At 48.4% G+C, this 27610-nt stretch overlaps 1 protein-coding gene across 1 annotated transcript; it reads right to left on the reverse strand.

Moving 5' to 3' along the window:
- Nucleotides 1-863: 863 nt before the first annotated feature.
- Mmp2 (matrix metallopeptidase 2) lies at nucleotides 864-27295 on the reverse strand. Its single transcript, XM_052166968.1, has 13 exons — nucleotides 26808-27295; nucleotides 24092-24318; nucleotides 23178-23326; nucleotides 22190-22318; nucleotides 21828-22001; nucleotides 18967-19140; nucleotides 18135-18308; nucleotides 15887-16042; nucleotides 14759-14900; nucleotides 11227-11363; nucleotides 8362-8521; nucleotides 4359-4468; nucleotides 864-1736 (listed from the first exon to the last, which is right to left on the reverse strand). Exons 1-13 carry the CDS (start codon nucleotides 26958-26960, stop codon nucleotides 1633-1635), a joined length of 1989 nt encoding a protein of 662 aa, XP_052022928.1. The 5' UTR covers nucleotides 26961-27295; the 3' UTR covers nucleotides 864-1632.
- Nucleotides 27296-27610: the final 315 nt, after the last annotated feature.

The following is a 27610-nucleotide window of genomic DNA, read 5'->3' on the forward strand; positions in this document are numbered from 1 at the left end:
AAGACCCAAAGCGATAGACTTCCAACCTATCAGATCTGGCAGGGTCTTCTGAAACACACACACACACACACACACACACAAGTAGCTTTTGGAATTCATTGGCAAATCTCTATGTGGGAGGTCGAGGGACGGGGAGGAATAGAAGTGGAAGAAACTCTCACATTTATTGTGACTATGTTAAGAAAGCAGGCACATCATCCCCCTCAAAGTGTGTTTCCTTGGGGAGGTTTTAGGGGTGACAGAAGCTGCTGCTGTCTGCGTTCTGTGGCAGCAATGACAACCTTGTGCTGAGAACTATGGTCTTTATCATTTGGCCCCAGCTCAAATTTTGTTTCTAACAGCTCTCTGATCCCAACCAACAGCTTTCCTCTGGGCCCAGCTGCATCTCGAGAGTCTGCCAAGGTGATCCTAAAGGTTCTTAGAGCAGGAGTGGGTGTGGCTGCTGTGGCTGTCTTTCATGGAAATTGACCTACTATTAAGAAAAGGCAAGAGCAGCTGGCCCCCACTGTGGATGAGGAACCTGACCCAGGGAAGGGAAATGATTGACACAGTCATTAGGATCACTCTCAAAAAGAAACAAAGGAAAAGATAAAGCAGACTTCCAACAGACCCCATCCCTGCAGCCACAGAAGTGCTGCTGTGTCCCAGCCCTTCCTCAAGAAGATCAAAACCACCTCTGGGTCTAGGCTCCTCCCCCACCCCACAAAGATCAGGCGCACAAGCCTGCTTGCTCTGGGGTTCTTAGTTCTGCACCTCTGACCTTTCTAGGGTGCATCACCTGTGCCTTGCATTGAGCAGAGATTTGTTTTTATAAGCCCCGCACCCCCCAGCTGTGTGAGCTGCTAAAATAAGAGCCAAACACCGCCACTCAATGGGTGTCTTTATTTATACTTGTTTGCCATTTCCCATGGGGAACTGTTAAAGGCAGAAGCATGAAGGCTGCGCAGGAAGCCACTGGCTTGGTTCTCCTCCATCCAGTGGAGGAAGTGACTGGGGATGATGTACACAGAGTGAGGAGGGGAGCCATCGCTTGGCGGGCTGAGATGCATCATGCAGTGATGTCAGACCACCCGAGTCCCTTGGTCAGAAAAGGCAGTAGAGTGGAAACACTGCAAAGGTTGAACGAAACGAGCGAAGGGCATACAAAACAAATAGCTAAAGCAGTGCAGGTGTCAGGGCAGCTGGAAGGGAGAACCCGGGTGTCTCTGATTTCCACCGTGACACACCTGTATCCCATGGCCCCATGCCAGGCTGCGGGGCAACCAGTGCCCTCCTAAGACAGTCTCTGTTGACTCTGAGGGTGCAGTAAGCTATCAAAGATCATAGATGTTGAAGAGCCAGAAGCGTGGAGCACCAGGGCAGCCCAGAGGAGGGCTGCATTGCGAATATCCAAGCATCCCCTTAGCGTGGGCAGGAAGGAGAAGAAGGAGCTGGGAGGGGTACAGTCAGCACCTTTCTTTGGGCACAAAAAGAAGCCACCCTCTTAAAGCTGAAATCACCAGGTGAAGGAGAAGGCTAATTAACTACAGAGCGGGAAGGCAGGGCAACCAGGCCTCTTCATATCCTTCCCCAGTGTCCTGGGCCCGGGTGTGCAGTGATGGCGATTATAGGGCCCGTGGGAACAGGACCAGCTCAGCAGCCCAGCCAGTCGGATTTGATGCTTCCAAACTTCACACTCTTCAGACTTTGGTTCTCCAGCTTCAGATAATAAGCACCCTTGAAGAAGTAGCTGTGACCTGAGAGAGAGAGAGAGAAGGAAAGGAGACTGGATCCACTCCGACCTTCCGTGATACTCGGGAGGTCCCTGGGAGCTGGTGAGTCTGCCTGGCACACACAGGGAAGCAGCCTTTCAACCAGGGAAGACCCTCTGTTCTGGAAGAAGAGGAATGGCTAGGAAGTCGGGTCTCTTAGTCAGTCGCTATGCCCCTAAGCCAGGGATCAGGACACCAACTTCTTAGAGCAGCCTTTCTCAACCTATGAGTTGTGACACTTCAATACAATTCCTCATGTGGTGACACCCCCCAAGCCATAAAATAATTTCATTGCTACATCATAAGTGTAATGTTAGAATGTAAGTATCTTTTGTCCAGTGGTCTTAGGCAACCCCTGTGAAAGGGTCATTTGATCCCCCTAGAAGGGTCACAACCCACAGGTTGAAAACTACTGACGTAGAATTTGTCATGAGATTAAGCTAGACAATATTTGCTATTGGCAACAACGCACCAAACTGAACACATGATACATCAGGGGACAGAGAGCAGAAGGCTCATATAAATATAATATAAATATAAATGAATATGAATCTAAACATAAATATTTGTTTCTCTTTGTCTTTAATTCTGAATGAGTTGCCAAGATGTAAAGACATCTGGCAATATCATATGAATATGCAGATGTCTGGCTTCCCTTTAAACCTCTAAAATATCTAAAACCACCAAACTCTACCCTGTCAGTTCAGCAATCAGCAGAGGCTGAGAAATGACCCTTCGCTGTCAGCGAGTCACTTGCCTCTGGTTCCTTATATTCTCTCTCTCTCTCTCTCTCTCTCTCTCTCTCTCTCTCTCTCTCTCTCTCCTCTCTCTCTCTCTCTCTCTCTCTCTCTCTCTCTCTCTCTCTCTCTCTCTCTCTCTCTCTCTCTCTCTCTCTCTCTCTCTGACTTCCCCACACTCATACATAGTCACAAAACAATCATGTCCCTGCATGTCCCTGCATGTTCACATACCTCACCCCCCACACTCAGGCACACACACACACACACACACTCAGGTACACACACACACACACTCAGGCATACACGCAAACTCAGCCCCCCCAAATACATTCACACATTGACCTACCCACACACTCATACTCACTTAGCCACATATACACACAAACTCTCACACACATACTCAGTGCCCCACACAGCCCACACACACACTCAGGCACACACATACACTCACACACACACACACACACTCACTCAGGTCCATACACATGCACACACAAACACTCAGATCCACACATGCACACTCATAAACAGGCACACACATGTGCACACACACATGTACATACACACATGTGCATGTACCCTACACATGCATGCATACGCATATACTCCAGCACATACATACACACATGTGCATATACCCCACACATGCATGCATACACATATACTCCAGCACACACATTACATACATACATACATGTGCATATACCCCACACATGCATGCATACGCATATACTCCAGCACACACATGTACATACACACATGTGCATATGACCCACACATGCACATGCATATGCATATACTCCAGCACACACATGCACATATACTTTCAACCCTCCACATACTCAGCTTACACACATGTACAAATTCGTGTACTTAGAAATGTACACGTACTTGTGTGCACATACTCAGACCCATACACAGACACATGCATAGAGGCATGCACACTCTCAAACACACTCTCTCACACATACACACTCACACAAACACACACACACACACACTCACACACACACACATATATGCGTAATTTATTTTCTACTGTTTTCCCTCCTGGTCTCTAGAGGCTCTGGAATGTATGAATTCCTCCAAACATGAATGGCCCTCTTTACTCCATTTAAGCCCTAGCTCACGGTAGGGACTTTGATAGGCATGTGGTTGAAGGCAATCCTTAATGGAGCACCTGATTATATACTTCACTTGTGAGAACTTTCCATGGGAACTTAGGGATATGAGCTTTGCAGATGGTAAGAGTACACCACACACACACACACACACACACACACACACCTTTGTGGTGCTGAATTAAAACCTCCTCTAATAAGCCATGAAAGCCAAACTAACTTCATTTCCAGGATCCTAGAGAGTCACAGAAGCCTCCCTGGGAATATGGTTTTCAAATTCCAATTACTGTCCTGTGCTAACCTGATAATGCAAAGAAGCAAGCAGTTGAGTGGGGGGTCATTGCCCCAGGAGTGACAGAGCATGACAGAGTTTGCTTTGTCTTGAGTAGAGCCATGCTTCTGATGGGAGGTGGCTACAAGGCCTCCTGAGAAAAACCCAATACAGCTTGGCTGAACCCCCAGAATGAATTTAGGGCACCAGGCCATATTCCTGATCCCTGGAGGCCTCCCAACCCTCCCTTTCTGTGACTCCAGGCCCTGCAGCTGTAAAGGCCCTTCTAGGTCTTACAGCCAGGAGCTTGGCCGGGGACAGCAAGGGTCAGGGGACTGGCTGCCTTCCCAGCACTGAGCTGAAGGGACTGGTTTGTTTTCTGGGACTGCCCTGCAGAAGTGTATGCCAAAGAGGAGCTGTTTTCTGGCTTGGGTCAGGCAATCCTAGAACGCAAACAGAGGCCTGGGTAGCTCACCACCGCCCTGCAGGTCCACGACTGCATCCAGGTTATCGGGGATGGCATTCCAAGAGTCTGCGATGAGCTTAGGGAAACCGGGGTCCATTTTCTTCTTCACTTCATTGTATCTAGAAAAGAGACAGGGAGACGATGGCTTCTGTGGAGGCCACACCCCTGCCCACCTCCACTCACCGATGGCACAGAATGGGTCTGGGAAATAAGACTCGTCCCTTCGAAGGAGAAGCAGGCAGCACTGCGAGGGTCTGGGTTTGAATGTCACACTGCTGCTTCCTAATTTAATAGCTTGAAACAATCCCTAAGAGCAATAGCCAGTGTGACTGCCACCAAGAAGCAACAGCTTGTGTTTCTCCCATGTCTGGTATTCAGCAGGATTAAAAACTGATAATTCTTTTAAGGCCTCTTATCCTTTACATTTGTGTGTGTGTTTGGGTGTCATGCCCACATGTATGTCTCCATGTCATATGAACAAATGTCCTCAAAAGCAAGAAGAAGGAGTTAGGTCCTCTGAAACTAGAGTTATGTAGAGACAGTTATGAACCATATGGGTATTGGGAATTAAACCTAGCACTTCAGGAACAGCAGATAGCGCTGTTGACTGCTGAGCTTTGTCTCCAGCCCCTCCTTCACAACCTTTGAGTCCCTGCTGCAGTCCTAGGACCAGTGAAACAGACCCATAACTCTCCCGCTGTGTGGTTTGAACAAATTGCTGCTTCTTCATCTGTCAAGCAGGGATCACAAGTCATGTCTGGGAGTTAACCAAGGCTCAGAGAGAGTGAGGTTACAAAGTCACGTGATGGGTGTGAGCTCAGGGCCATGAGTCACTGGGCAGACTGCATGCCATCCGGTCCCAGCCACAGCTGTCAGGGTACGTGTTCTATAGACTGGGCCCTGAATTTAATCCAGGTGAGTGCCATAAGCATTAGGAAATCCTTCTCCTTTGCTGCTGTTTCAAGTTTCTTGGAAAACTTTTTAAATGCTGTAGTCCTTTTCCTCCCTTCTCTTTCCCTCAGTCTTCTTCTCAATATACTACCTATATTTATTATAAAGACATAACACTGTACAAGCTAATGCGCTCCCACTGTGTGCCTGTGGATATCTCAGTAAACAAGGCCAAACCTCACCTCCAAGGAGGAAACTTCTAAGCAAATCCTTTTAGAAAGCATTCTGGTGATGGCCAAGCTTTCTCTCCTCCACACAGCATCCTGGACGGCTCTCCTTTTCCCCAGCAGCAGCAGCCCTACCACCACAGTCAGAGGCTCTAACCACAGCCTATCCCACGTCTGTCTTTTCTAGGGGGTTCCCTTGCAACAACCCATCGCCCCAAGAACTTCCAGAAAAACCTTCACAACTGTAGATTTCCAATTTCTGGGAAAAGCTGTTTCTTCGTGGCCCAAGTTACCAAAACCAAGTCCCTTAGCTCAAAATCCCCATCCCCCATCTACATGACCTCTCCCCACCCGCCCCCCATAAATCCCTGGAATTACAATGGTACAGAGATAAGTGCTCCAAGACCCAAGGATTCCCCCCTAGCACAAAGAGAGGCCAAAGAGAACCCCCTCTCACTGTATAGGTAAGAGTCAGAAAAATAGACCAGCTTGCTTCCAGAAAGTTCTTTTCATCCAGGAAGACTACAGTGCCATGTCAGGAGAGGTGTCACCTCCTCTCTGTCTCTCTAGTCTCGTCATCTTGAATGACTGTCTACAGATATAGAGGGTGAAATATATAGAGTGTCAGAAGAGACATTTGTGTCCTAGATTTTGCCATGTATGTCTTTGACCCTACTTCTGCTTTTGTGTCCTTGGTCCAGAAAATGGCGCTCATAACAATGTCTATATTAATTGAGAAATCGATCCAGATGATATGCAGAGCCCCCAACTGGAGCAAGACTCAGGTCTGCAATGAGAGTTGCCAAGATTAGATGCAAATGTTTTTTTAGCTTCTTTGCACCATTAGCTCCAGGAGGACAAGGAGGGGCTGCATGTGAGCCTCTGTTCCACCAGCACCTAGCTCTGTACACAGCACATAAGGGCTACTGAATGCATATCTGTGGTCTCAGTAGGGACTTCAAAGAGCAGCAGCTGGCATGTTGGGGACAGCTGCTCACTCTAGTCTGCCCCCATCCCCCCTTCTCACTCTCCTGTAACCATGGCCCATGAAAATGTCTTTAACTCTGCATCTCCTCTCCTAGAACAGTCTCCCTTGTATGCACCATGCAGAACCTGAGATCAGCCCTTTCTAGTCTAGCCCCAAAGGCTCATGGAGGTCCCTCCGCAGAGAACAGCATCTGTTCTGGCGTCTAGAATTAGAGACCTTATCAAGGAAACAGATTAAAAGAAACCAGCAAGACATTTCAGAGCCTGTGAGTGAGCCTGTGTATGCCTGCACATCCCTGCTCACACGGGACATGCCTGTTCTTGCATGTGTGTACACATAGGGTGTGTAGGAGGGATTCTGTGAGAGGATTAGGGAATCACCCAGGCTTTCGGATTCTGAGATTCCTGAATCACGTGTCTGTGACTCTCCATCTCTCCCTCCCTCCACACTCGGGTTTTAAAGATTCAGAGCGCCTGGGATGCCATTCGCAGTACGTGGGCATGCTGGGGGTGTTCCGGAGCCCGTGTGCCGAGGTCAGCTCAGTGGTTTCCTGGCAGACTGTTTTTCTTCTTGAGGCTTGAGATAGCAATCAGCTTAGGTTGCTAAGTATCTCAGCAGCGCGTCCAGAGTTCCACCCTGCCATGGGCAGCCCCAGGACATAAGCAGCTTCTGAATCAGGGCAGTTGCTGGTAGGGTGAGGGGAAGAGAAGGGGGAGGAGACAGAGGCCTGTGAAGGAAGCTGGATTGTTTGTTCAGGGATGCCAGACAAAGTGTAGGAGTTCTATTAGGAGGTCCTGAGTAGGCCTTGGGTACAATGACAGCCACAGAAGGTGGGATGGGGGGATGGAGGGGTGCTATGGAACTCTAGTCCACCCGCCGATCAAATGACCAGGGCACAGTGAAGGCAGCACTGGGGAGAATAGAGGAAAAGCATCTTTAAGTGTATATCTGGGCCAGCAGCCTTGCATGTAAGTAAAATGATTGAGTACTTTAATTTCTTTATGTCTCAGTTTCCTCACTGGAAAGCTGTGAAGGATTGGAAGCGCGCTCCTGGGCCTAAGCTATGCCCACAGATACGGCTTTCTCTGACGCCTCATCCTCTCCTTTGCCTCTCAGTGCTAGAGCCTTCTTTTCAGAGAACTTGGAGCAGAGCCACCTGCTTGTAAACTGCTTCCCTGCCAGTCTGCACCACTGGCCGGGTTTGCGGTAGACATGGGGGAGGGTGCCTGCTACTGACACGGTGTGGGGGATGCCTGCAGTTATGAGGGAGGGTGCCTGCTGCAGACATGGAGGAGGCTGGAGGTTGTCTGTGGTTTCCCAGGGTCTGGTTGGATGCCTTCCTCTTCATTTCCCTCTGTTTCCTTGCCTTCCATCCCTGGGTTTCCATGGCATCGAGGACAAGGGCACTCTCCAGGGCCAGAATACCAGGACTCAAAGGCCAGTTGTCAGTCCATGGCTCTGTGGGAACTAAAACTAGCTTTTAACCCCTTGGAACCATTTCCTGCCGATCAAAAGCTAGAAGAACTGTGACTTGTACTTCACTGGGCCTTACGATTAGCATCACTGGCAATAATAGCAGCTATCATCTATATTAACTGGATGACCAGTTCTTCTGCATTGCCCTGACACGAGGCTCTAGACTAGATATCTTCAGGCCCAATCAGAGGCAGTTAAAAAAGGAAAGGAAATTCAGGCAAGTGTCAGCCTAATGGTATTACAAAGAAGGTGCATCCTGACTTCCCTTGGAGGGCCTGTTCCCTGGCAGGATGGAGACCAGGGAGGAGACATCCACCCACACGTGGTCAGTGGCTTGGGGTATCCTTGCTCCACACGGTGTACATCCAGGCACAGAGTGACTTTCAGCATGGAACGAGTCATGTCACCATTGTCCCTGGGACCCCCTTACCTCCAGAACTTGTCTCCAGCAAAGATGTATGTCTTCTTGTTCTTACTCCAGTTAAAGGCAGCATCCACATGCTGGACATCAGGGGGCAACCCCAGGCTGGTCAGTGGCTTGGGGTATCCTCGCTCCAGAGTGCTGGCAGAATAGACCCAGTACTCGTTCCCTGAGGGAAGGGGCAGAAGATGAGCTGGTGGCTGTCATCGGGAAATACCTCAGGGCCTATCTTGCCCTCCCATCATCTCTCTAGCTGAAGAGTCTACTGGGTCTTTCTCAACAGGGCGTGACCTTCTGCTCCTATCCCAGCTCTGTACCTAGAGGCTGGCCTCCAGCACAAGATCATGTTTTATTTCACTTTCTTTTGAGATGAGCTCGTGTCACCCAGGCTGGCCTTAAACTTCTTCTCACCAGCCTACCTCACTCTCCTGAGTGTTGGGATTACACCGAGGCAGACTCCCCCACACCTGACTTCTGTATGGCTGAGAACAGAACCCAGGGGCTTTGTGCATGCTAGACAAGTATTCTACCAACTGAATTACATCCCTCACTCATATGCACAAAGTTTTATTAGTTGGTGGTAAAAGGTGACAGTCAAGGTATGTGGAAGACAAGCAGCCAATGCACATGTCATAGCGACCACAAAAAGCCCCTCTTTCCCGCCTGTACAAAGTGCCCTGAGAGCCGAGGCTCGCTTGGCCAAGACCTACGGTCTCCAGAGGATATGAATGCAGTCCATATATGAGACAGCGAGTGCTCTCATCTTAGCTGAGCCTTCAAGGCCAGCCTGGGCTAGAGAGCAAATGCAAAGGCCAGCCTGAGTTACACGATAAAACCCTGTCTCAAAATAAAGATAAAAGTAACAAGCCTAGTAAAGCGATGCTTCTTCGGAATCTAGATACCATGTGTAAAACAGGTTGTTTCTATCCTGGTTTCAGATGCCACCCCTCTATTCTAGACCCATGTTTAAATAAAACATTTTTATGCTAAAAACGAGGCACCACTGGGCACCACTGGGAGCTGCAGAGATGGTTTGGGTGCTTCCTACGCTTCCTGAAGACTAGAGTTAGATTCCCAGTACCCAGGTTTGGTGGCCTTGAGTTCCTGTCCTAACTTCCCTGGATGATGGGATGTAAGATGAAATAGACCCTTTCTTTCCCAAGTTGCTTTCAGCCATGGTGCTTTATCAAAGCTGTAGAAAACCCTTAGGGGTAATTCCAGCTCCAGGGGGATCAATGCCTCTAGCCTCTGTGAACACCTTCATTCATGTGTACACCCCAACACACACATACACACACACATGCACGCATGCACACACATATGTATATTTACTGTTTTAGAAAGTTTGGGGTTAGGAGTGTAGTTTGGTTAGTTGAATGCTTATGTACCATGCGTAAGGCTCTGATTCCTACCCACAGCATCAAATTAAACCAGGTGTGATGGCAAATGCTTGATCCTAACATTTGAGAAAAGGCAGGAGGATCATATGTTAAAGGTCACCCTTGACTACACTGAAAGTTTGAAGCCAGTCTGGATTACATGACACCCTACTTGTCTTAATACACACATAGACACACACACACACACACACAGAAAAAGAGACAGAGACACAGAGAGATACAGAGACTCAGAGAGAGAGAGAGACTCACATACCCAGACACACACACATACATACATGCACATACACACACACACACACAGAGAGAGAGAGAGAGAGAGAGAGAGAGAGAGAGAGAAGCAGAGACAGAAGAGAAACAGAGAGAGACTCACATACTCAGACACACACACACACACACACACACACACACACTTAAAGGTCTAACTGGCCAAGACTCTAGCCCTGGAAAGTTGTTAGGGAACTATCAGCATTGAAAGGAGATTCTGTTTTCTTCTAGGAAAGGGCACAAAGAGCCCAGAGGAGAGAAAATGTTTGTCCTATGGTTGAGGCTGGTGGATACTGGGTGTCTAAACCAACCTCCCAGATAAATCTGAAATATGTTGGCTAGGTTTTTTTTTCCTTTTGTCAACTTGACAAAAGCTAGAGATATCTGAGAAGGGGGGCTCAATTGAAAAAAAATGTCTCCATAAAACTGGCCTCTAGGCAAACCCAGGGGGCATTTTCTTAATTAGTGATCAATATGGCACAGCCCACAGTGGGTGGTGCCACTTTAAGAAAGCAGGCTGAGCAAGCAATGGGGAGCAAGCCAGGGTTCAGTGCTCATCTATGGCTTCTGCTTTAGTTCCTGCCTTTGGTTCCTGCCCTGCCTTGCCTTCAAGCTACACCACAACTGTAAGCTGAAATAAGCCCTTACCTCCTCAAGTTATTTTTGAACCTGGTGTTTTAGCATGATAGAAACCCTAACAGAGACACTGCACTTTGGGAAATGATGTTGAGACAGATCCCTAAAGAAGATGCAGTATCTGCTGGTGCCTGGGAACTGTGGTTTGGTGGAGGAATGGATCCAATTAAAAGAGAACTGAGGATCTGGGCAGTGGTGGCGCATGCCTTCAATCTCAGCACTCGGAAAGCAGAGGCAGGTGGATTTCTGAGTTCAAAACCAGCCTGGTCTACAGAGTGAGTTCCAGGACAGCCAAGGCAACACAGAGAAACCCTGTCTCGAAGTTTAAAAAAAAAAAGAAGAAGAAGGAAGGAAGGAGAGAAGGAAGGAAGGAAGGAAGGAAGGAAGAAAAAGGGAGGGAGGGAGAGAAAAGGGACTAATGGAGGGAGGAAGGAAGGAAAGAAGGAAAGAAGGAAAGAAGGAAGGAAGGAAGGAAGGAAGGAAGGAAGGAAGGAAGGAAGGAAGGAAGGAAGGAAGGAAGGAAGGAAGGAAGGAAGGAAGGAAAATCAAGGGCCAGCAAGACCCTCCTGCATACCTGCGAAAAACACCGCCTTCTCTTCCTGTGGGGCCTCATAAACAGCGTCAATCTTTTCTGGGAGCTCAGGCCAGAATGTGGCCACCAGCAAGGGACCTGTGGGCTTGTCACGTGGTGTCACTGTCCGCCAAATAAACCTAGGGAATGGACCACAAAATGCCACACCTTACATCATTCTGCAGCTCTAACCCGAAAACCAACTCAGACATATGGTAAGATGGTAGAGGGAGGCAAGGCTAAAGGAGGTTGGCTAGAGACACTGGGGAACAGGAGGGACACTGCTCTGCAAGATGCCAGGGCTGAGAAGCCACTCTTTGCTATTGTCCCCACCTCCTCCAGGAAGCCACCCTGGACTGTCTCTGTTTCCTGTGTTTCCTTCCTCAGCGACTCTCAACACCAGCACTGAGCGCCTGGAGTGTCGGTTGTTTATCTCATCTGTCCTATTTGATGAGAAGTCAACTGAGACAACAGCTGACAGTACTTCAGAGCATTTTTGGAATTTAAATGGAGCAGATCTATGTGCTTTGGCAAAATTAGAGCTATATTTACTGGGAGCATACTCAGCACCAAGCACTTTTATGAATGGACCCTGTAAAATGTAATGTTCATAACTGCATAACATGTGTGCTTGGTGATCTGCCCAGCATATCTCTCTCTCTCTCTCTCTCTCTCTCTCTCTCTCTCTCTCTCTCTCTCTCTCTCTCTCTCTCTCTCTCTCTCTCTCATTCTTCCTCTCAGCTCCACACATCCTTCAACTCGGGGAGCTCCTGATGACCATGAGCTAACTCATCCTCATCCTAGGAATTAGTTCCAGGTGTCTTCAACCTTTTGACATTGTTGTGGGACTTGTCATCAAATTACAAAGACAAAAGCTATATCTTCAGCTGCATGTGACCTTGAGTATTGGCTGGTCACAAGTAAGCCACTGACTTCAAATTGCAATCCTCAGAGAAGCGGCCCTAGCAGCACCTGGGCTTGCCTTACAAATGTGAGCCTGACATCTGCGGAGCAGAATTCTCTGGGTTATGATTGAGACTCTGTTTGAACAAGCCTTCTGGGTGACTCTGTTTGCCAACGTTGGCTAGCTTAACATTTTCCTGCCATGTGTATTACATCAGCATGACAAGATTGAACAGATAGACCGGTGTCTCACCTCTAAAGATCTCTCTCTCTCTCTCTCTCTTTCTGTCTGTCTCTCTCTCTTTCTGTCTGTCTCTCTCTTTCTGTCTGTCTCTCTCTGTCTCTCTCTCTTTCTCTGTCTATCTCTGTGTCTCTGTGTCTCTGTCTCGGTCTCTCTGTCTCTCTGTCTCTCTGTCTCTCTGTCTCTCTCTCTCTCTCTCTCTCTCTCTCTCTCTCTCTCTCCCTATCCCTCTCCTGTGATCCTAATGGCCAATGGTAGACATCTTAGAACACAATCTTGGCATACAGGCCATGCAGAGGTATCAACGGGCAAAGACAAGTCACAGATTCTTCTTTGCCCCTTCACATCATGAAAGGCCATTTTTTCTTCCACTGTCTAATCTGGGGCAAGACAGAGTGGTTACCTGAAACAGCACACACAAGGCAAGGACATGATCGAAATTTGCCAATGACACTCAGACAGATTATGGTAGTGCCTGGATTTAAGTCCACATCTAACTCCCGAATCCATATTCAAGGATCCAGTAGTACTGCCCTGTCCACCCAGAGCCTGGCACCGTTACTGTTCAGTGACTCCATTGAGCATACATCTAGGTCCCTTTGATAGAAAGTGTGATGCAGTGTCAGAATCACCCTTGGCCTGAGCCTTGGCTCAGAGTTGTTTCCAAGCTTCCCACATCTGACAGCTCTGTATATGATCAGTTTCCACAGAAACATGTGCTGCAAGCTGGGGACCTTGCTGGAGAGCAGACTCCCCACTGACCTCTTCTGCCTCGCTACAAGGTACAGCAAGATACCAGTAGCATCTACAATCACTAAAACTGGTTCAGGCACTAAGAACTAACTGTATCTGACTTACTGCTTTTTTAGTCTTATTTCTCTCTCTTATCTTCTTGTTATCACCTACTAAGTATGTAGACTCTGGGAAAGGCAGAGCATTTGTATCCCACGCCTGCCCCTGTGTCTGAAAAGAAGCCCTTGGTGGAAGAGAAGAAAGACATTCCGTGGCTATCTTTTAGCCTCGGTGGATTCTCTAACCCACAATGTATACATCAGGGACTTTTGTCTCTGTCTCAGATTTATGATTGCTAACCTGGCACTCCCATTACTAGACTCATCTCCATGCTAGGAAGTGTGGGCACAATGATGTGACATTAAATAGACCCTCTCCTCCTGGCACACTCTCCTCCCTTCCTTAGCTATCATGGAAACCCTTCAAGGCAGCTGGCACAATAGATGCTAAATTATGATTTATTAAGATGACAGCTAATGGACCTGAACAACATACTCTGGGCTGGCATTGTTCTAAGCACTAAAAGCATCTGATCCTTAGATCTGCTCTATTCGATAGGGTAAAATGTCAACCCCATCTTAAAAATGGGCAAGCTGGGGCACAAAGAAAAACATGAATCCGCTGGTGATTATACAACCTGTAGAGAATTAGTGTGGTTTTCTACTTCCACCACCCATTTCTCTAACTGCTATAGTCCATGAATGGACGAGTAGATCACTGGATCAATGTATGGAAAGGTAATAGAGAATAGAAGGACAGTGATGCTTGGTAGATGGATCAATCGATCAAAAGATGCATACATACATATGTAACAGATTAATAGAGTGAAGTAGTTCTAAATAGATGGATAGACAGTGGACAGATAGATGGATGCATGGACTTTTTAATGAGGTCCTAGATAGTATTTCCCACTACCCAGGCAGCCAGGGCATTAGGGTGACTGTCAGCCATTTGTCATTACCAGCACCTCATAGAATAAAGGAAATCATCTCTCTCCACCTATGCTCACTTGCTATCTATACAGAGATCAATTTGGCCACTTGAGATCAATAGTAATCTAGGAGAAGGCCACTGGAAGACTAGCAAATTCTCCTATATTCTTCTCTCTGTCCTTCTTTAGACTCATGTGGAGATGTGCCTTGCTATATGATAACAGAGTCTTGTCTTTTAGGACTGGGCTGGAGTGGACTGGGATGCCCAGCTTAGGTATGTTCTTTGATTGCTCCAGTAGAAGATCCTCAGATGAAAGATGCATGCGTGAAATCTTTCAATGTGTGTGTATGGTTTGATTTACCCTCTCACACTTTGTAATTTACCTTGGATATTTGTAGTATCCATAAACTATGGGATAATGAGTGGTGTGTAGAATATATCAGACCCTCTGCTGATTCAAAGGCTTAGACATCTGGTAGACCCAGAATTCAAGAGAACCACCTGTGTGGTAAGCTACCAAGATCTGTGGGTTGTGAGACACAAACAAAAACTACTTTCTGCAGGTCATTCTGTGACCCCAGGAGCCCTCTACAACAGTGGGGACACAAGAACAATGGGAAAGGACAGACACCAGAGCATAACAAAGACAAAAGCAGCCTCACTCACCGGTCCTTGAAGAAGAAGATCTCACCACGGATCTGAGCAATGCCATCAAAGACAATGTCCTGTTTGCAGATCTCCGGAGTGACAGGTCCCAGTGTAGGTGTAGGTCCAGTACCAGTGTCAGTATCAGCATCGGGTGAGGGCCCTGGGGAATGGGGAGACACCTGACCCTAGCCTCTCCCCAGCCACAAGGCTTCTCATCACCAGGCTGGGCCCCAGGACTGCTCACTTAACCTGCTAAGGCTATAAAAAAAAAGAGCAGTCTACCTCGGTACAGCCTAAGCTTAGAGAGGGGAACAGACACTTGAATCTTGTGTGATCTCTTACTTTGAGATCAGAGAAGGCTGGCTGGTGCCACACCAATAGAGGTATGGCACTTTCTTAAGAATTTGCTTTTTTATTCCTCAGGATGAGAAACAGTTGACTCTAGGGAGAGGAACAGTTGCATCATTTCAGCTGGCATGTAGCCTTAGCAGGACTACAGTGCCACCCGTCACTGTCTACATCTCTGGTTCTTTCCCAAGTTCAGAGCCTGTGGACTCCCCATCCAGGTTCCACTTCCACTGCTCTGTCTGGTCCAGGAACCACTAGGACTATTATATAATTGATCTCTTTTTTTAAAGAAATTGACTGGTTTTTTAGCCTCTTAACCTCACTGAAAGCACAGACAATAGCCCATCATTGGTGGCCGGATGCAGTTATTACGTTGCTATGGCAAAATGAAACATCAGCATCTTCGGAAAACTAGTAACACCCATTGCTTGCCAGAGAAAATCCTGCCCTGTAGGCAATTCACTCTTCTGGATCCTCAACCCTACCTGGCTGCTGAAACCTAGGTGACCCTGGGCAAGACTGATTGGCTTTCTTAGCCTCCGTTCGTATAACTAGCAAGTGGAAAGCCCTGGGAATGGGGAAACCAAGAGGGACAGAGGTAACTAGTGTTTAGAAAGGACAGGGCTGTCTCAGCAGCCCTTCAAAGCATTACCCTGAAGCCTGAGGACACAAGCCATCCCCTGATGATGTCCCTGATCATTCTGACTAGAAGAGGTCCAGCATTTTCCACTCCTGTGTCCTCCCACCCAGGCTTTGGATACTTGTACTACCCTCCGAGTCCCTCAAGCTGTGGCTTACCATAGAGCTCCTGGATTCCCTTGATGTCATCATTGGATAACCGGAAGTTCTTGGTGTAGGTATAGATAGGGGCCATCAGAGCTCCGGGGTCCTGAGAGTGTTCCAGTCCCATGGCGTGGCCGAACTCATGGGCCGCCACGAGGAATAGGCTATATCCTGAGTGCCAAAGCAGAGACATGAGGTAGAATCCAAGAGAGGAGACAGGCATCAAGACTTGCTTCATAGGGAGGAGATTTGGGGTGGGGAGGGAGACAACTCAAGAGTAGGGCTAGGAGTGGCACATGTTAGGTTTTCCCTTGTGCTGAGAGTACTGTTGCTTTTGAGTAGGCCATTCAGCCTCCTCTTGCCCTTTCCTGATGAGGGTTGCCTGTGGTATGAGACAGAGAGGAAGGGGTATCTGTTTCAAGTCCCATCTGTGAAAAAGCATGCTTTTGAACCCTTTGTGAGAGCTGACATAAAACCTGCCACTCAGGATCTCAAAGAAGAAGAGGGAGAGGAAGATTCTGGCCTCAGGGTTTCACCGTTTCTTCCCAGGAAAGGGAGAGAAAAGCACTCTCCTGGCAATGTGGCTTGATGATATGACATTTGCCTAGTGTGTGCCAACAAATCCAGTCCCCTGGGGAAACAAAGAAACAGCCATGCCTGTATGGCTTGCGTAGGCTTGGCTACAGAAAACAGTCAAATCATGTGCTTCACCCCCCTCTGTGTTGTGACTCAATTATCTCACAGGCATAATAATAATAATAATAATAATAATAATAGTATAAATAAAATTCTGTCCCTGGTTACCTAGGACATGTGGTCTTATTTGCAGATATCACTAAAATGGAAGCCAGAGCTAAGAATGGTGCTAACTATATATCTGTAATTCCAGCACTTGATATGCTGAAGTAGGAGGATCATGAGCTTGAGACCAATCTGGGCTGCATAGTGAAACCCTGTCTCAAATAAATGAATCAGTTAAAATGCTACCTACCCATATGCAGTCAACAAGCTCCTAACCCACTGTGGATTGTGACCTCGTTAGGAAGAGAGACAAGGGGACAGATATGGACCAGGGAGTGACATCTAATGACTGAAGCAGGCAATGAAGTGATACAGGCTTGGAGGGGTGGGGGGCACTTTGGTTGTAAACATCCAGCCTTCAGACTCAGGGAAAAGTCTACGTTGCTTCCAGCCACCAGTATATTTTGCATTGTACATGGCAGCCAGAGTGTCCACAAACTCTTCACACGGATGGAGATCCGCCATAGGCAGAAGTCGCACAAAGCAGGGGTGTCAGCCTATCTCCTAGGATAGCATTTGGAAGGCAAGAAAAATTCCTGAGAAAAACTCATCTGGCCAGCCACTGGCATTCACCAAGGTGCATCTCAATACAAGAGAAAAGCGATCGTCACAGAAGGAAAGACTGTCCCAGTAAGCATTGGGTGTCCTTGTGACACAGCCTAGAATCATCACGGAGAACTCTCAGTTGAGTATTTGTCTCCATCAGGTTGGTCTCCGGGCGTGCCGTGTGATGGGGATCTGTCCTATTGCTAATGGATGTGGAGAGCGTAGCCTATGGGCAGCTCTACTCCCTGAGCATATATCCTGGGCTATATAGGAACGCTAGCTAAGTATAAGCTTGTGAGCTAGCTACACAGTGGAATTCCACCACTGTTCTTGCCTCCAGGTTCTTACCTTAAGTTCTTGCCCTGACTTCCCTCAACTTGGGAGCATAAGCGTCTTTGTAACTCTTTCCTCTCTAAGTGTTCATTCACAAAACCCAAAATCAAACTAGAATAGAGATCCACCTAATTCTGGCAGATCCTTACCTAAACATTTTGGGCTACCTGAAAACCTGAAGTCCTGGGCATCTAGGCACTGAAAGCTGGACCCAAAGCACTCAGCTCAAAGACAAACAGTAAGGTCTTTGAATGTCCCCTGCTAGTGACAATCCTGCCTGGAGCGGTGGCTGGAGTGGAAGGCAAGAAAGGCAATAGCAGCGATGATCTCCACCCAAAATCAGTGCCTAGTCATACAGTTTCATTTTGAAGCTGTGTGGATGTCCACCTGAACTGTCTGGACCTAAGCAGGGAACCTGTCTTCCCTGCCAGAGCAGAGTCTCCGCTCTGATGGTCTGAAGGCACAATGAGGGTATCTTGTCTAGAGACAATATCTATGCTTGATCATTGTCTGGGCCTCAGAATGTTCCAGCTCAGGTGTGGAGGAGTGTCCAGTGTCTCTACCCAAAGACAGGGACTCATACCTTGGTCAGGACAGAAGCCCCACTTGCGGTCATCATCGTAGTTGGTTGTGGTCGCACACCACACCTTGCCATCACTTCGGCCAGCACTGGTGCAACTCTCATACTTATTGCCCAGGAAAGTGAAGGGGAAGACACACGGGGCACCTTCTGAATTTCCACCCACAGTGGACATAGCTGTGGGGTAAAAGAAATGGGTCAAGGGGCAGCAGCGGATCAGAGGCCACAGCCAGAAACCAATGACAAGAGAGTGGCATCAGCATACACTCACTGGGTACCGGTCTATCCTAGTTCAACTTCATCAATAGCCCTGGCACAGTAGAGACCCTATAGTGACATCTCATGTCATAGATGGGACAATGGTCTAGACCTGGACCCTTATAGATAGGGTCAGAGAGGCCAGACAACCAGAGGGCTGAACAAGATGGTCTCAATACCTTGCCCTAGAAAATGAACCTTTAGACACAGTCTTACAGACACCAATCTCTGATTTAGCTTCAAGAAGCAGGCTCAGTAAACATATGTTGGAGAAAAGAGAAGTGAGAAAGAATGAATAGGAGATGGAGAAGAGATGCAGTCAAGAGAAGGTGAGAGGAAAGATCCAAGGTCAGAAGGAGAGAGAGGAATACAGTGTCAGGGCTGAAAGACCGAGTGCAGACCAGCTAGCAGGGTGCAAGCCGGCTGGCCGGAAATCAATAGCACACCTGCAACAGCTGACTCCCATGCCCATGTGGTCCAGGCAGCTAGTCTTGGGGAAGATGCTGTGGGTGGACAAGTGGGTACTAAATGGCCAAACGCTTGCCTCTGGGGAGCAGGGAGAGGCAGGGATACCCACCGGTCTCAGGGCAGAATCCATACTTCTTATCCCGGTCATAGTCCTCGGTGGTGCCACACCAGCGGTAGCCATCTGTGCGGCCCTCGGTGGTACAGCTATTGTAAGAGGTGCCCTGGAAGCGGAACGGGAACTTGCAGGGCTGCCCGTCTGCATTGCCACCCATGGTAAACAAGGCTAAGGAGGGAAAGAGGGGGAGAAGATGCCACTGAGAGAGAGATCTACTTGGGCAGAGCTGGCTAGTCACCCACTTGCTGGTTCACACAACACAAGTTGTTGCTACGTTAAAATATTAATTACAAACACTCTCTAGGGACCGGAGAGATGGCTCTGCATTTACAAGCAATGGTCGCTCTTCCAGAGGATCCAAGTTTGGTTCTCTGCACTCATGTCAAGCAGTTTACAACCATGTGTAACTCCAGCTACAGGGATTTGATGTCTCTAGCTTCTGAGGGTACCTGCAGTCATGTGTACAAACTCACACAAAGACACACACACCTACACTAGTTTAAAATAACAAAAATAAATCTGAAAAACCAGTCTCTACTAGTGAAATTTGGCTTCTCTGAGAAAGTTTCAGTCTTTTTTGGACATCTCCACTGCTGCTATCACCAATCCCAACAGAAGAGAGAGGGGATGGGAAAGGGGCAGCTGGTATCTTAGCCTCCTACTCTGAGGACCACAGGGTAGGGCATGACTGGAGAATGGGGAGAGATAGGATCAAGGTCAGTCTGTCTTGAGCTCCCCCAAGGCTCACATCCCTGCATCCACTCCGGAGTTACAAAATGGTGTGTGTCTGGAATTACCAACTAGCAAAACCACAAGTGCGTAACGAGGACCATCTGTGCACAGCAGTGCCAGAGGTGACCTCACTGGGTCTGTTAACTCTACCACAAGCTGAATAGAACTCAACCCCTGGCTTTCCAATGCAGGAATGGGGGTGGGTCTCTGTCTTCATTACAATCCTCCCCTTCCCCAAATGAGAAACCTTTTCCTGATGGACTAGAAAGAGTACAAGAGGCAGATCTGAGTCCAGAGGCCCCTGTGACTCAGAGTCCGGAGGGTTAAGTGATAACTTTGATCTCACCAGCTGCGTTTCTGCCACCCAGAAGCCCATCTCCTCTGGGATCCACACTCTTTCCAAAGAGAAGGTCAGGGAAGAGACACTGAATCAGCAGTCAGGAGGGGCTGAGTAATCAGAATCTGCTGCCCCAAGACCCAAACACATGTGCCTTGTGCGTACTTGGACCTGGCCGAGGACCAAATCAATAGCCAATGTCTGACACAGAGTGAACCTGTCCAAGCTTGCGGAAGTTCAAGGCTATTTCCATATCTATCCACGAAGCCTATATCAACAGAAGGGCTGACTCTGGAAAGGGTTTCTATGCTTCCCCCATGTCCAACTGGGAAACGCAAGACACAGATTTTTATCTTAAAACCTCTGACTTACTAATAGTCAATAGCCTGAGTCTTAGTGCAAAATTTACCTTCCGTGATAAAAAGCATAAACAAGGCTGAGGATAGAGCTCTGTGGTAGAGGAGAGCAGACCTACCACATGTGAGGCCATGGGTTGGATCTGCCCCACAAAGACAGAAGGAAAAGAAGAAATGTAAACAGGAAGACAATTAGAAGCTCTTTGTTCCTTCTGTCCAGATGATTGGCGCTAGTGTTATGTTGCAATAGGGACAGGGAGACTCACAGCCCTATACAATTATATACAATTATAAGCCCTCCTCGCCCCAAACAGACTGTCCTTAGTCTATGACCCAGAAATGTCTTGATGAGTGGGGAAATAGGCTGATACTTAGAAGTAGGTCTGTATTTTCTCTCTTTCGTTTCTCCAACATTTTTCTCTGGGTTTCTGATGTCTAGAACCGTCAAGTGAGATGGTTTGGCCAAGTATGATATCATGCATACTTTTACAAAGATTTATGGTTACAAAGTGTATCCAGGAAGCTTTGAAAGTAGATTGAGTGTGAACATCCATACCCCTCCCCCTCCACACGTTTTCCTCAACAGATGGTCGAAGGGGGATAATGTTTTGAACACACACACACACACACACACACACACACTGATTGGAGCTGGATAGCTATCATGGCACAGGGACAGAAGGCAGAGTCAGCTGCCTTAGCTCTGACCACTTTAAGTGACTCTCTTTAGTACAGTGGGCCCAGTTTGGGAGGGGTGGCTAATATTCTCAGACTGGAGACCCTACTTGGATCAGGTATCAGCTGGGACTGAGCCTTGTTCCCCTCCCACTGCTAAGCTCTTGATCTGTCTCTAGGCCTCGTCTCTCTTCTCCTGGCCTCCTGGTCTTGAGTCCTAGGGCTTGTGTGAAGTATAAAGTGGGCCTCCAAAAAAATGTATTTTGACACATTCAAGATCATTCTCACATGTGTTAGAAAAAAAATAATTAATATATCAAATCCATGACCTCACAAATAATAAAGCTAAGTCACCTGAAGTGCCTTAGCTAATTATGAAGAAGTAAGCAGATATGGTTATGCACCATAAAAATAGCATTTAAGTATCAACAGACCACCTACAGGGTGGGGGTCCTATGTGACAGTGGTCCAGAAGGTCAGACTGACTGGTGACTTTGTCCCCTTCTCAGTGTGTGTAAGCATACTGCGTTCACACAGTGATGGTGAACTTGCACGGCTGCACTTCTTAGAATGTATTCCTGTCCCTATAGCAACACAGTAGAGGCGGGACACAGTGATGGCTGACATCAGGATAATGGACACTTAGATAGATGAGGGGATGAAGGTTGACTGGTCTATGGGGTGTGGAAGATGTAGGCATAGCAGGAACTGCTACTGGGAGGTTGGCTAGGGCAAGGGCTGGGGTAGATGCTCACCTTCATGGGGACAGAAGCCATACTTGCCATCCTTCTCAAAGTTGTATGTGGTGGAGCACCAGAGGAAGCCATCGCTGCGGCCAGTGTCTGTGCAGCTGCTGTATTCCCGACCGTTAAACAGGAAGGGGAACTTGCAGTACTCGCCATCAGCGTTCCCATACTTTACTCGGACCACTGCAGGACACACAGAGCATGGGACCCACCTCTCCAGGGCCATCCTCAGACACTGGGCTGTGGGCTTATCCTGGAGGCTGAGTTCCCTCCTCCTCCCATCGCCCTGATCCCATCAGAGCAAACGAAGGGCTTAAGGTTGGTTTGGGTTGCTAGGAGACGGGAATGAATGCTGATGGAGGCTACCGTACCTTGTCCTTCTCCCAGGGTCCACAGCTCATCGTCATCAAAGTGAGAATCTCCCCCAACACCAGTGCCCGGGGCAAAGGCATGTGCCAGGAGTCCATCCTTGCCATCAAATGGGTATCCATCTCCATGCTCTGAAACCCACATTGACTCTTAGCTGTTATTATTCCCTGCCCCCACAGCTGCATTCTCAGCCCCGCCCTTATCTGTGTTTGGAGTGCCTCAGCCCTCCAAACGCCTGTCTCTTTCCCATTTCCTATTGAGGTTATCTGGAATAAGCATTGCAGGGAGTCAATGGAAAAACTCTAGCATGGTTGCTGCCATCCTGTGGCCCAGACTCCTCAAGGTCACATGGTCCGCTCCCCTGCACCATAGATAGACCTTTGCTATCAGGAACACTGTACCCACCCACATGTCCTCAATGCCACTACAGCATGATAACCCCATCTCTTCCTGGCATCCATGGCTTCACATCAATACTGTCGTCCTCACTATGCCCTGGCAGACTGTCATCACTATCCACAGAGCTAGCTTTCAGGCCTACTGTGACAGAATGTTTCCTCTACTTACCCACAGGTCCACACTGCTCTTCCCCTGCCTTCAACCTTCATTGCTTTACCTCCTCATATCCATACCACCAGCCTTCATATGTATACTGCTGCCAGTTGATACCAACAGCTCATGTGGTAGCTTGGCCCCAGACTCTACTACTCCACTTCCTCCCTCATTGCTACTGGGACTACTGAATTTTAAATGTAAAGGTCTTTCTTATTATGTTAAATCTGAGTAGCTGTATGCATTTAGAGGCTATCATTTATAGGGTGCAGTAGGTTTTTGCTGCACGCAGGCTTGGCTTTCCAGTGTCTGGCACATGCTCTGCTACCTCCATCTGATGCACATCCAATGTTTACACTTCCTTGGTATGCTGCCCTCAGGATCCCCACGCTTCTCAAATGTCTGTGCTGCCCCCTTCTCCAACCCATTTCTGCCTACCCCAGCGTCCAAAGTTGATCATGATGTCAGCTTCTCCATCATGGATTCGAGAAAAGCGTAGTGGCGTCACGTCACTCCATACTTTTAAGGCCCGAGCAAAGGCATCATCCACTGTCTCAGGATCCAGGTCAGGTGTGTAACCAATGATCCTAGAGCGGGGAGAAGTGCATATGACTGTGCATATATGCAACTGTGCAAGTGTCTATGTGCATAGAGTGTGTGTGTGCATGTGTGTGTGTGTGTGTGTGTGTGTGTAAGCATTCTTGTGCAGCAGATATGTGTTGAGCAAAGCTCACTGAGAACTCCCTCCTATACTGCCTTGATGTCTCCAGAATCTCAGACCTTCTCATCCCTCACTCTGTCTGGAATAGGGGCACCAGGGAAATAAACAGGATAATATCAAACAGGAGGCAGCGACATCACCCTTGATCAGTACCAGGCACATAGAGTAGAGGTCTTAGCCTGATTAGCAACAAATCATAAAAACACTCTAAGATTAAGAACACAATTCAGGTGGTCATCAAGCATCCTCCCCCTACCCCAATGACCCAGATGATAATGACAATCATCAACACTTGTAGACCCTCGCACTGCATCAAACATGATTGGTTTACAGGGGATCTAATGTGGTTCCTCAATCACCCGTATGAGGAGCAGATTTCTTAGCCCTGTTCCATGGGCAAAGGTATCAACTCTAAGACCAGTGGCCCCTGGTTATTGAGTATGAAACTCAAGCCTAGGTCTGCCTGGCTCCACACACTAAGAACTCTATATACAAAGTCCATGATACTCAGCTCTCAGGAATGACACCTCATGGACGCCCCTGAATTGCGAAGGTAGTTCCCAAGGAAACACACATCCCTTGGGCTGTTGGCTCTGTGTCCCTCGCCCCCCACCCAGCCCCTTTTTCGCACCTGTATGTGATCTGGTTCTTGTCCCACTTGGGCTTTCGGGGGAAGAAGTTGTAGTTGGCCACATCTGGGTTGCCACATCTCGGCTTCCGCATGGTCTCGATGGTGTTCTGGTCAAGGTCACCTGTCTGGGGCAGCCCAAAGAACTTCTGCATCTTCTTGAGGGTATCCTTCAGCACAAAGAGGTTGCAACTCTCCTTGGGGCAGCCATAGAAAGTGTTCAGGTATTGCTGAAAGAGACAAACACTCTCAAAACCTGGAGCCACATTGGGATGTAGATAGCCAACAGCTACCAAACATTCACTAACTGGCACAGGATAGACTCAGAAATCCAAAGACAATGAGTGGAGTCTTAGGCTCCCAAATGAGTCTGTCACCCACCAGTGGGGTGATTCATTTGTAAAGGACATAGCTACCACCTTTTATTACCTCAAATTTATAATTTACTTTATGTAAAACACACACACACACACACACACACACACACTGCCCGCCATGCAGAGGAAGAATCTAAGAAAAAGCAGATAGTTTAAGGAACTTGTTCAAGAGGACACTTGACACTCACAAATGGCAAATCTGGATTTGACATCAAGTGGTCATGCTCAAACTCTCAGACACCACCTTCTATCTGATTGAGCCTTCCAAAAGACCTATTTTCCTCATATTTTTTTTCCTCATGAAGAAATTCAAGGATTGTGTGCATGGGGTCTTCTGGCAGACCTGAGTTCAAATCTTAGGTCCACCATTTCTAAAAAGATGCTGGCCTTATGTTTTAGAGGGCACTTTTAGACAGGCACTTTTAATCTAGAAGATTCAAAACCTGATGCAAGAATGTGAGTGGATCACAAATGCAAACTTACATATGTGGGAAAGAGTGGGAGAAAGAGGCCATGATACTAAGGACCACAATGGTAGTGTAAAGGTAACAATGCCTGACGTGTACTGAGGGCTTTCCAAGTGCTAGACACTCTTCCAGGAATTTAAAAGTACCTGACCATCTATCACAAAGATGGTGCAATTATGATCCTCCGATTTCAAAGACACATCCACTCTGGAAGTTGAATCAGTCATTAGAGATCACCAGGACAGTAAGTTAATGTAGAATTTGCAGGGAGTCAGATCGTGTAAGTTAAAAGCCCCCCTCTTTCTCTTTTTTCTTTTCTTTTCTCTTTTCTTTTCTTCTCTTTTCTTCCCTCCTTCCTTCCTTCCTTCCTTCCCTCCTTCCCTCCCTCCCTTCTTTCTTTCTTTCTTTCTTTCTTTCTTTCTTTCTTTCTTTCTTTCTTTCTTTCTTTCTTTCTTTCTTTCTTTCTTTCTTTCTTTCTTCCTTTTGTTGCTTTCTTCTTGGGGGCAGGCTTTTCATTTTAAGTTGAACCCAGGACCTTCCTGCCTCAGACTTCCCAGGTGTGCACCATCCTTGGACACCTTGATGAGCTCTCTCCACCTGTTATATGGGACTCCTTTGAGTGGGGGAGGGGTCATTCCATCTACTCAAGGGGTAGTGCCCCACAGGTTGAGAACCATTGCTGTAAAGGAAGCCTTGTGGAAAGAGATTTGGTGTCCCCCTCCTCCCCCAAGGACATGTGATTCCTAGTCTTGGGTAGATTGGGGAGGAGACTGGCTGGAAGATTTCTGAAACGATTGAATAAAGGCAATAAAGATGCAGATGCCCTTTGACCCAGCAAGCATCTAAGCCAACCCATGCCCAGTGGATGGCATCAGAGGTGTCTACTCCTTCCTGTGAGTATTGTTTTGCAGCTGCCTCCCTGCCCAGCTTCTGCAAAGCTGCCGCCAGGGCCAGGGCGCCCTTGAGCCAGCCAGGGGCTCGCTCACACAGCAACAACTGAGCTGCCGCAGCTCTGGAGCCTGGCCAAGAAGGAGGTCGTACTGGCCGCTGGCAGACCCCAGCACGGCTCAGCCCGCCCCCGCCCCACGCGCCCTGGCCTTCTGCTCTTGCTCCTCAGGCCTGCCAGCCTGGCGGGTTGTTTCCTTGTGTCCTCTGACAGGAGGGAAAAGTTCAAAGAAACTCTCCTCGGACCCTCCTGGACGACTTCTGCATGAAAACAAGGCATCCATCAAAATGCACGTTCTGCTTCCCCCACCCCCAGCCTCAGTTACTCGCCCAGCGGTCCCTTCCAGCATCTCACCAAAGGCCTGTCTGCAGATGTGTTCCAAAGTTTCCCCGAAGTTTGCCAAGCCGTGCTTTGCCTATCCTTTCAGTGTGCAAAGGCTTATACAAATTATATGCCAAAGCACACCCACCCACCCCCTTTTCAAGAGATTCCCCCTCCTTAAACTGATTGCCCTGAAGGCCTGACAAGATGGTTGCCAAGGTTCTTTTGCCAGCTCTCCTGCTGGGTCCAAAAGACATTTATAAAGCCCTCCTAGAACCAAATCCCCTAGGTAAGTAGACAAAGTCCCTATTCACAAAAACAACCCTTTCCAGATGTTTCCCAGGACAATCCCCTCCCTCCTTTGCTTCTTCCTGGTCCCTTGGATATACCCTGAACTTCCCCAACTTATATCAGTGGCCTCTTCTTACCAAAGTTCCCTCCCCATCGGTTACAAAAGCCAAAGCTCTCTATCAACTGACCAAGAAAGAGACCCTTAAAGATGTTTACCAAAGTCCCTCCAGCCACTGTGTGCCAGTAGAAGGGGTCAGAGGGAGGGTGGTCTGCGGTCCCCTGTTTCCCAATTTGTCTCAGCCAGCTTAGCAACTTACCACAGCCAACTCTTTGTCTGTTTTGGGGGCGACATCGCCTGGGAACTTGATGATGGGCGACGGTGCAGCGATGGCGCGGCCCAACAGGCAGCACAGGACACAGAGAACCCGCAGAGGGCCGGCGAGCGCTCCCCAGACCTCTCGTGCTTCCATCGTTGCGCTCCCGGGCTCCTTGTGTCACCCTGAGGTCGCTGGCTGTGCCCTGGGGTCCGCCCAGCTGGCGCCTGCTCTACAAGGCGTTCCGAGATCCCCTTACCTCTATTGCCTCGGGCTTCTCGGGGCCTCAGGGGCTCATAACGGGGTCCCAAGTCCCAATACGCACCGCTGCGCACGCGGGGGTTGTGGGGGGGGGGGGGTTGCAGGTCCTGGCAATCCCTTTGTATATCTAAAGTTCTGGATGCACAAAAAGCCTCCAGCCACCGGGGAAGTCTGGATGCAGCGGAAACAAGGGCGGGCAGACGCCAGATGTGGCCGGCTGGGCTGGAAGAGTGCTGGCAGCACCGGGTGGAGAGGGGAGGGTGGGGGAGTGAGGTCTGACCCGCCCCTCTCCTCCCCACCCCCTTTCTCAGCTTCTTCCCACCTCTTCTTCCAGTCCCCATCCCCCTTCCCCTTCCAGCTACCCGGGCTTTCTTGCTCCCTAGTTGGGGGCCATCAGTGCACCTCTACACCGAGGTCCTCTTTCTCTAAACAATTGGTGCGAGTCCTGCAGACTCTTATTTAAAGATTGGAGCAGGGCCTTGTCTTTGGAGGGATGCTGGGATCCTGGGCACAGAAGTCAGAAAAGTGGTAGAAAAAAGAGGACC

Source organism: Apodemus sylvaticus, chromosome 21, assembly GCF_947179515.1.
Source record: "Apodemus sylvaticus chromosome 21, mApoSyl1.1, whole genome shotgun sequence".
Lineage (NCBI taxonomy): Eukaryota > Metazoa > Chordata > Mammalia > Rodentia > Muridae > Apodemus > Apodemus sylvaticus.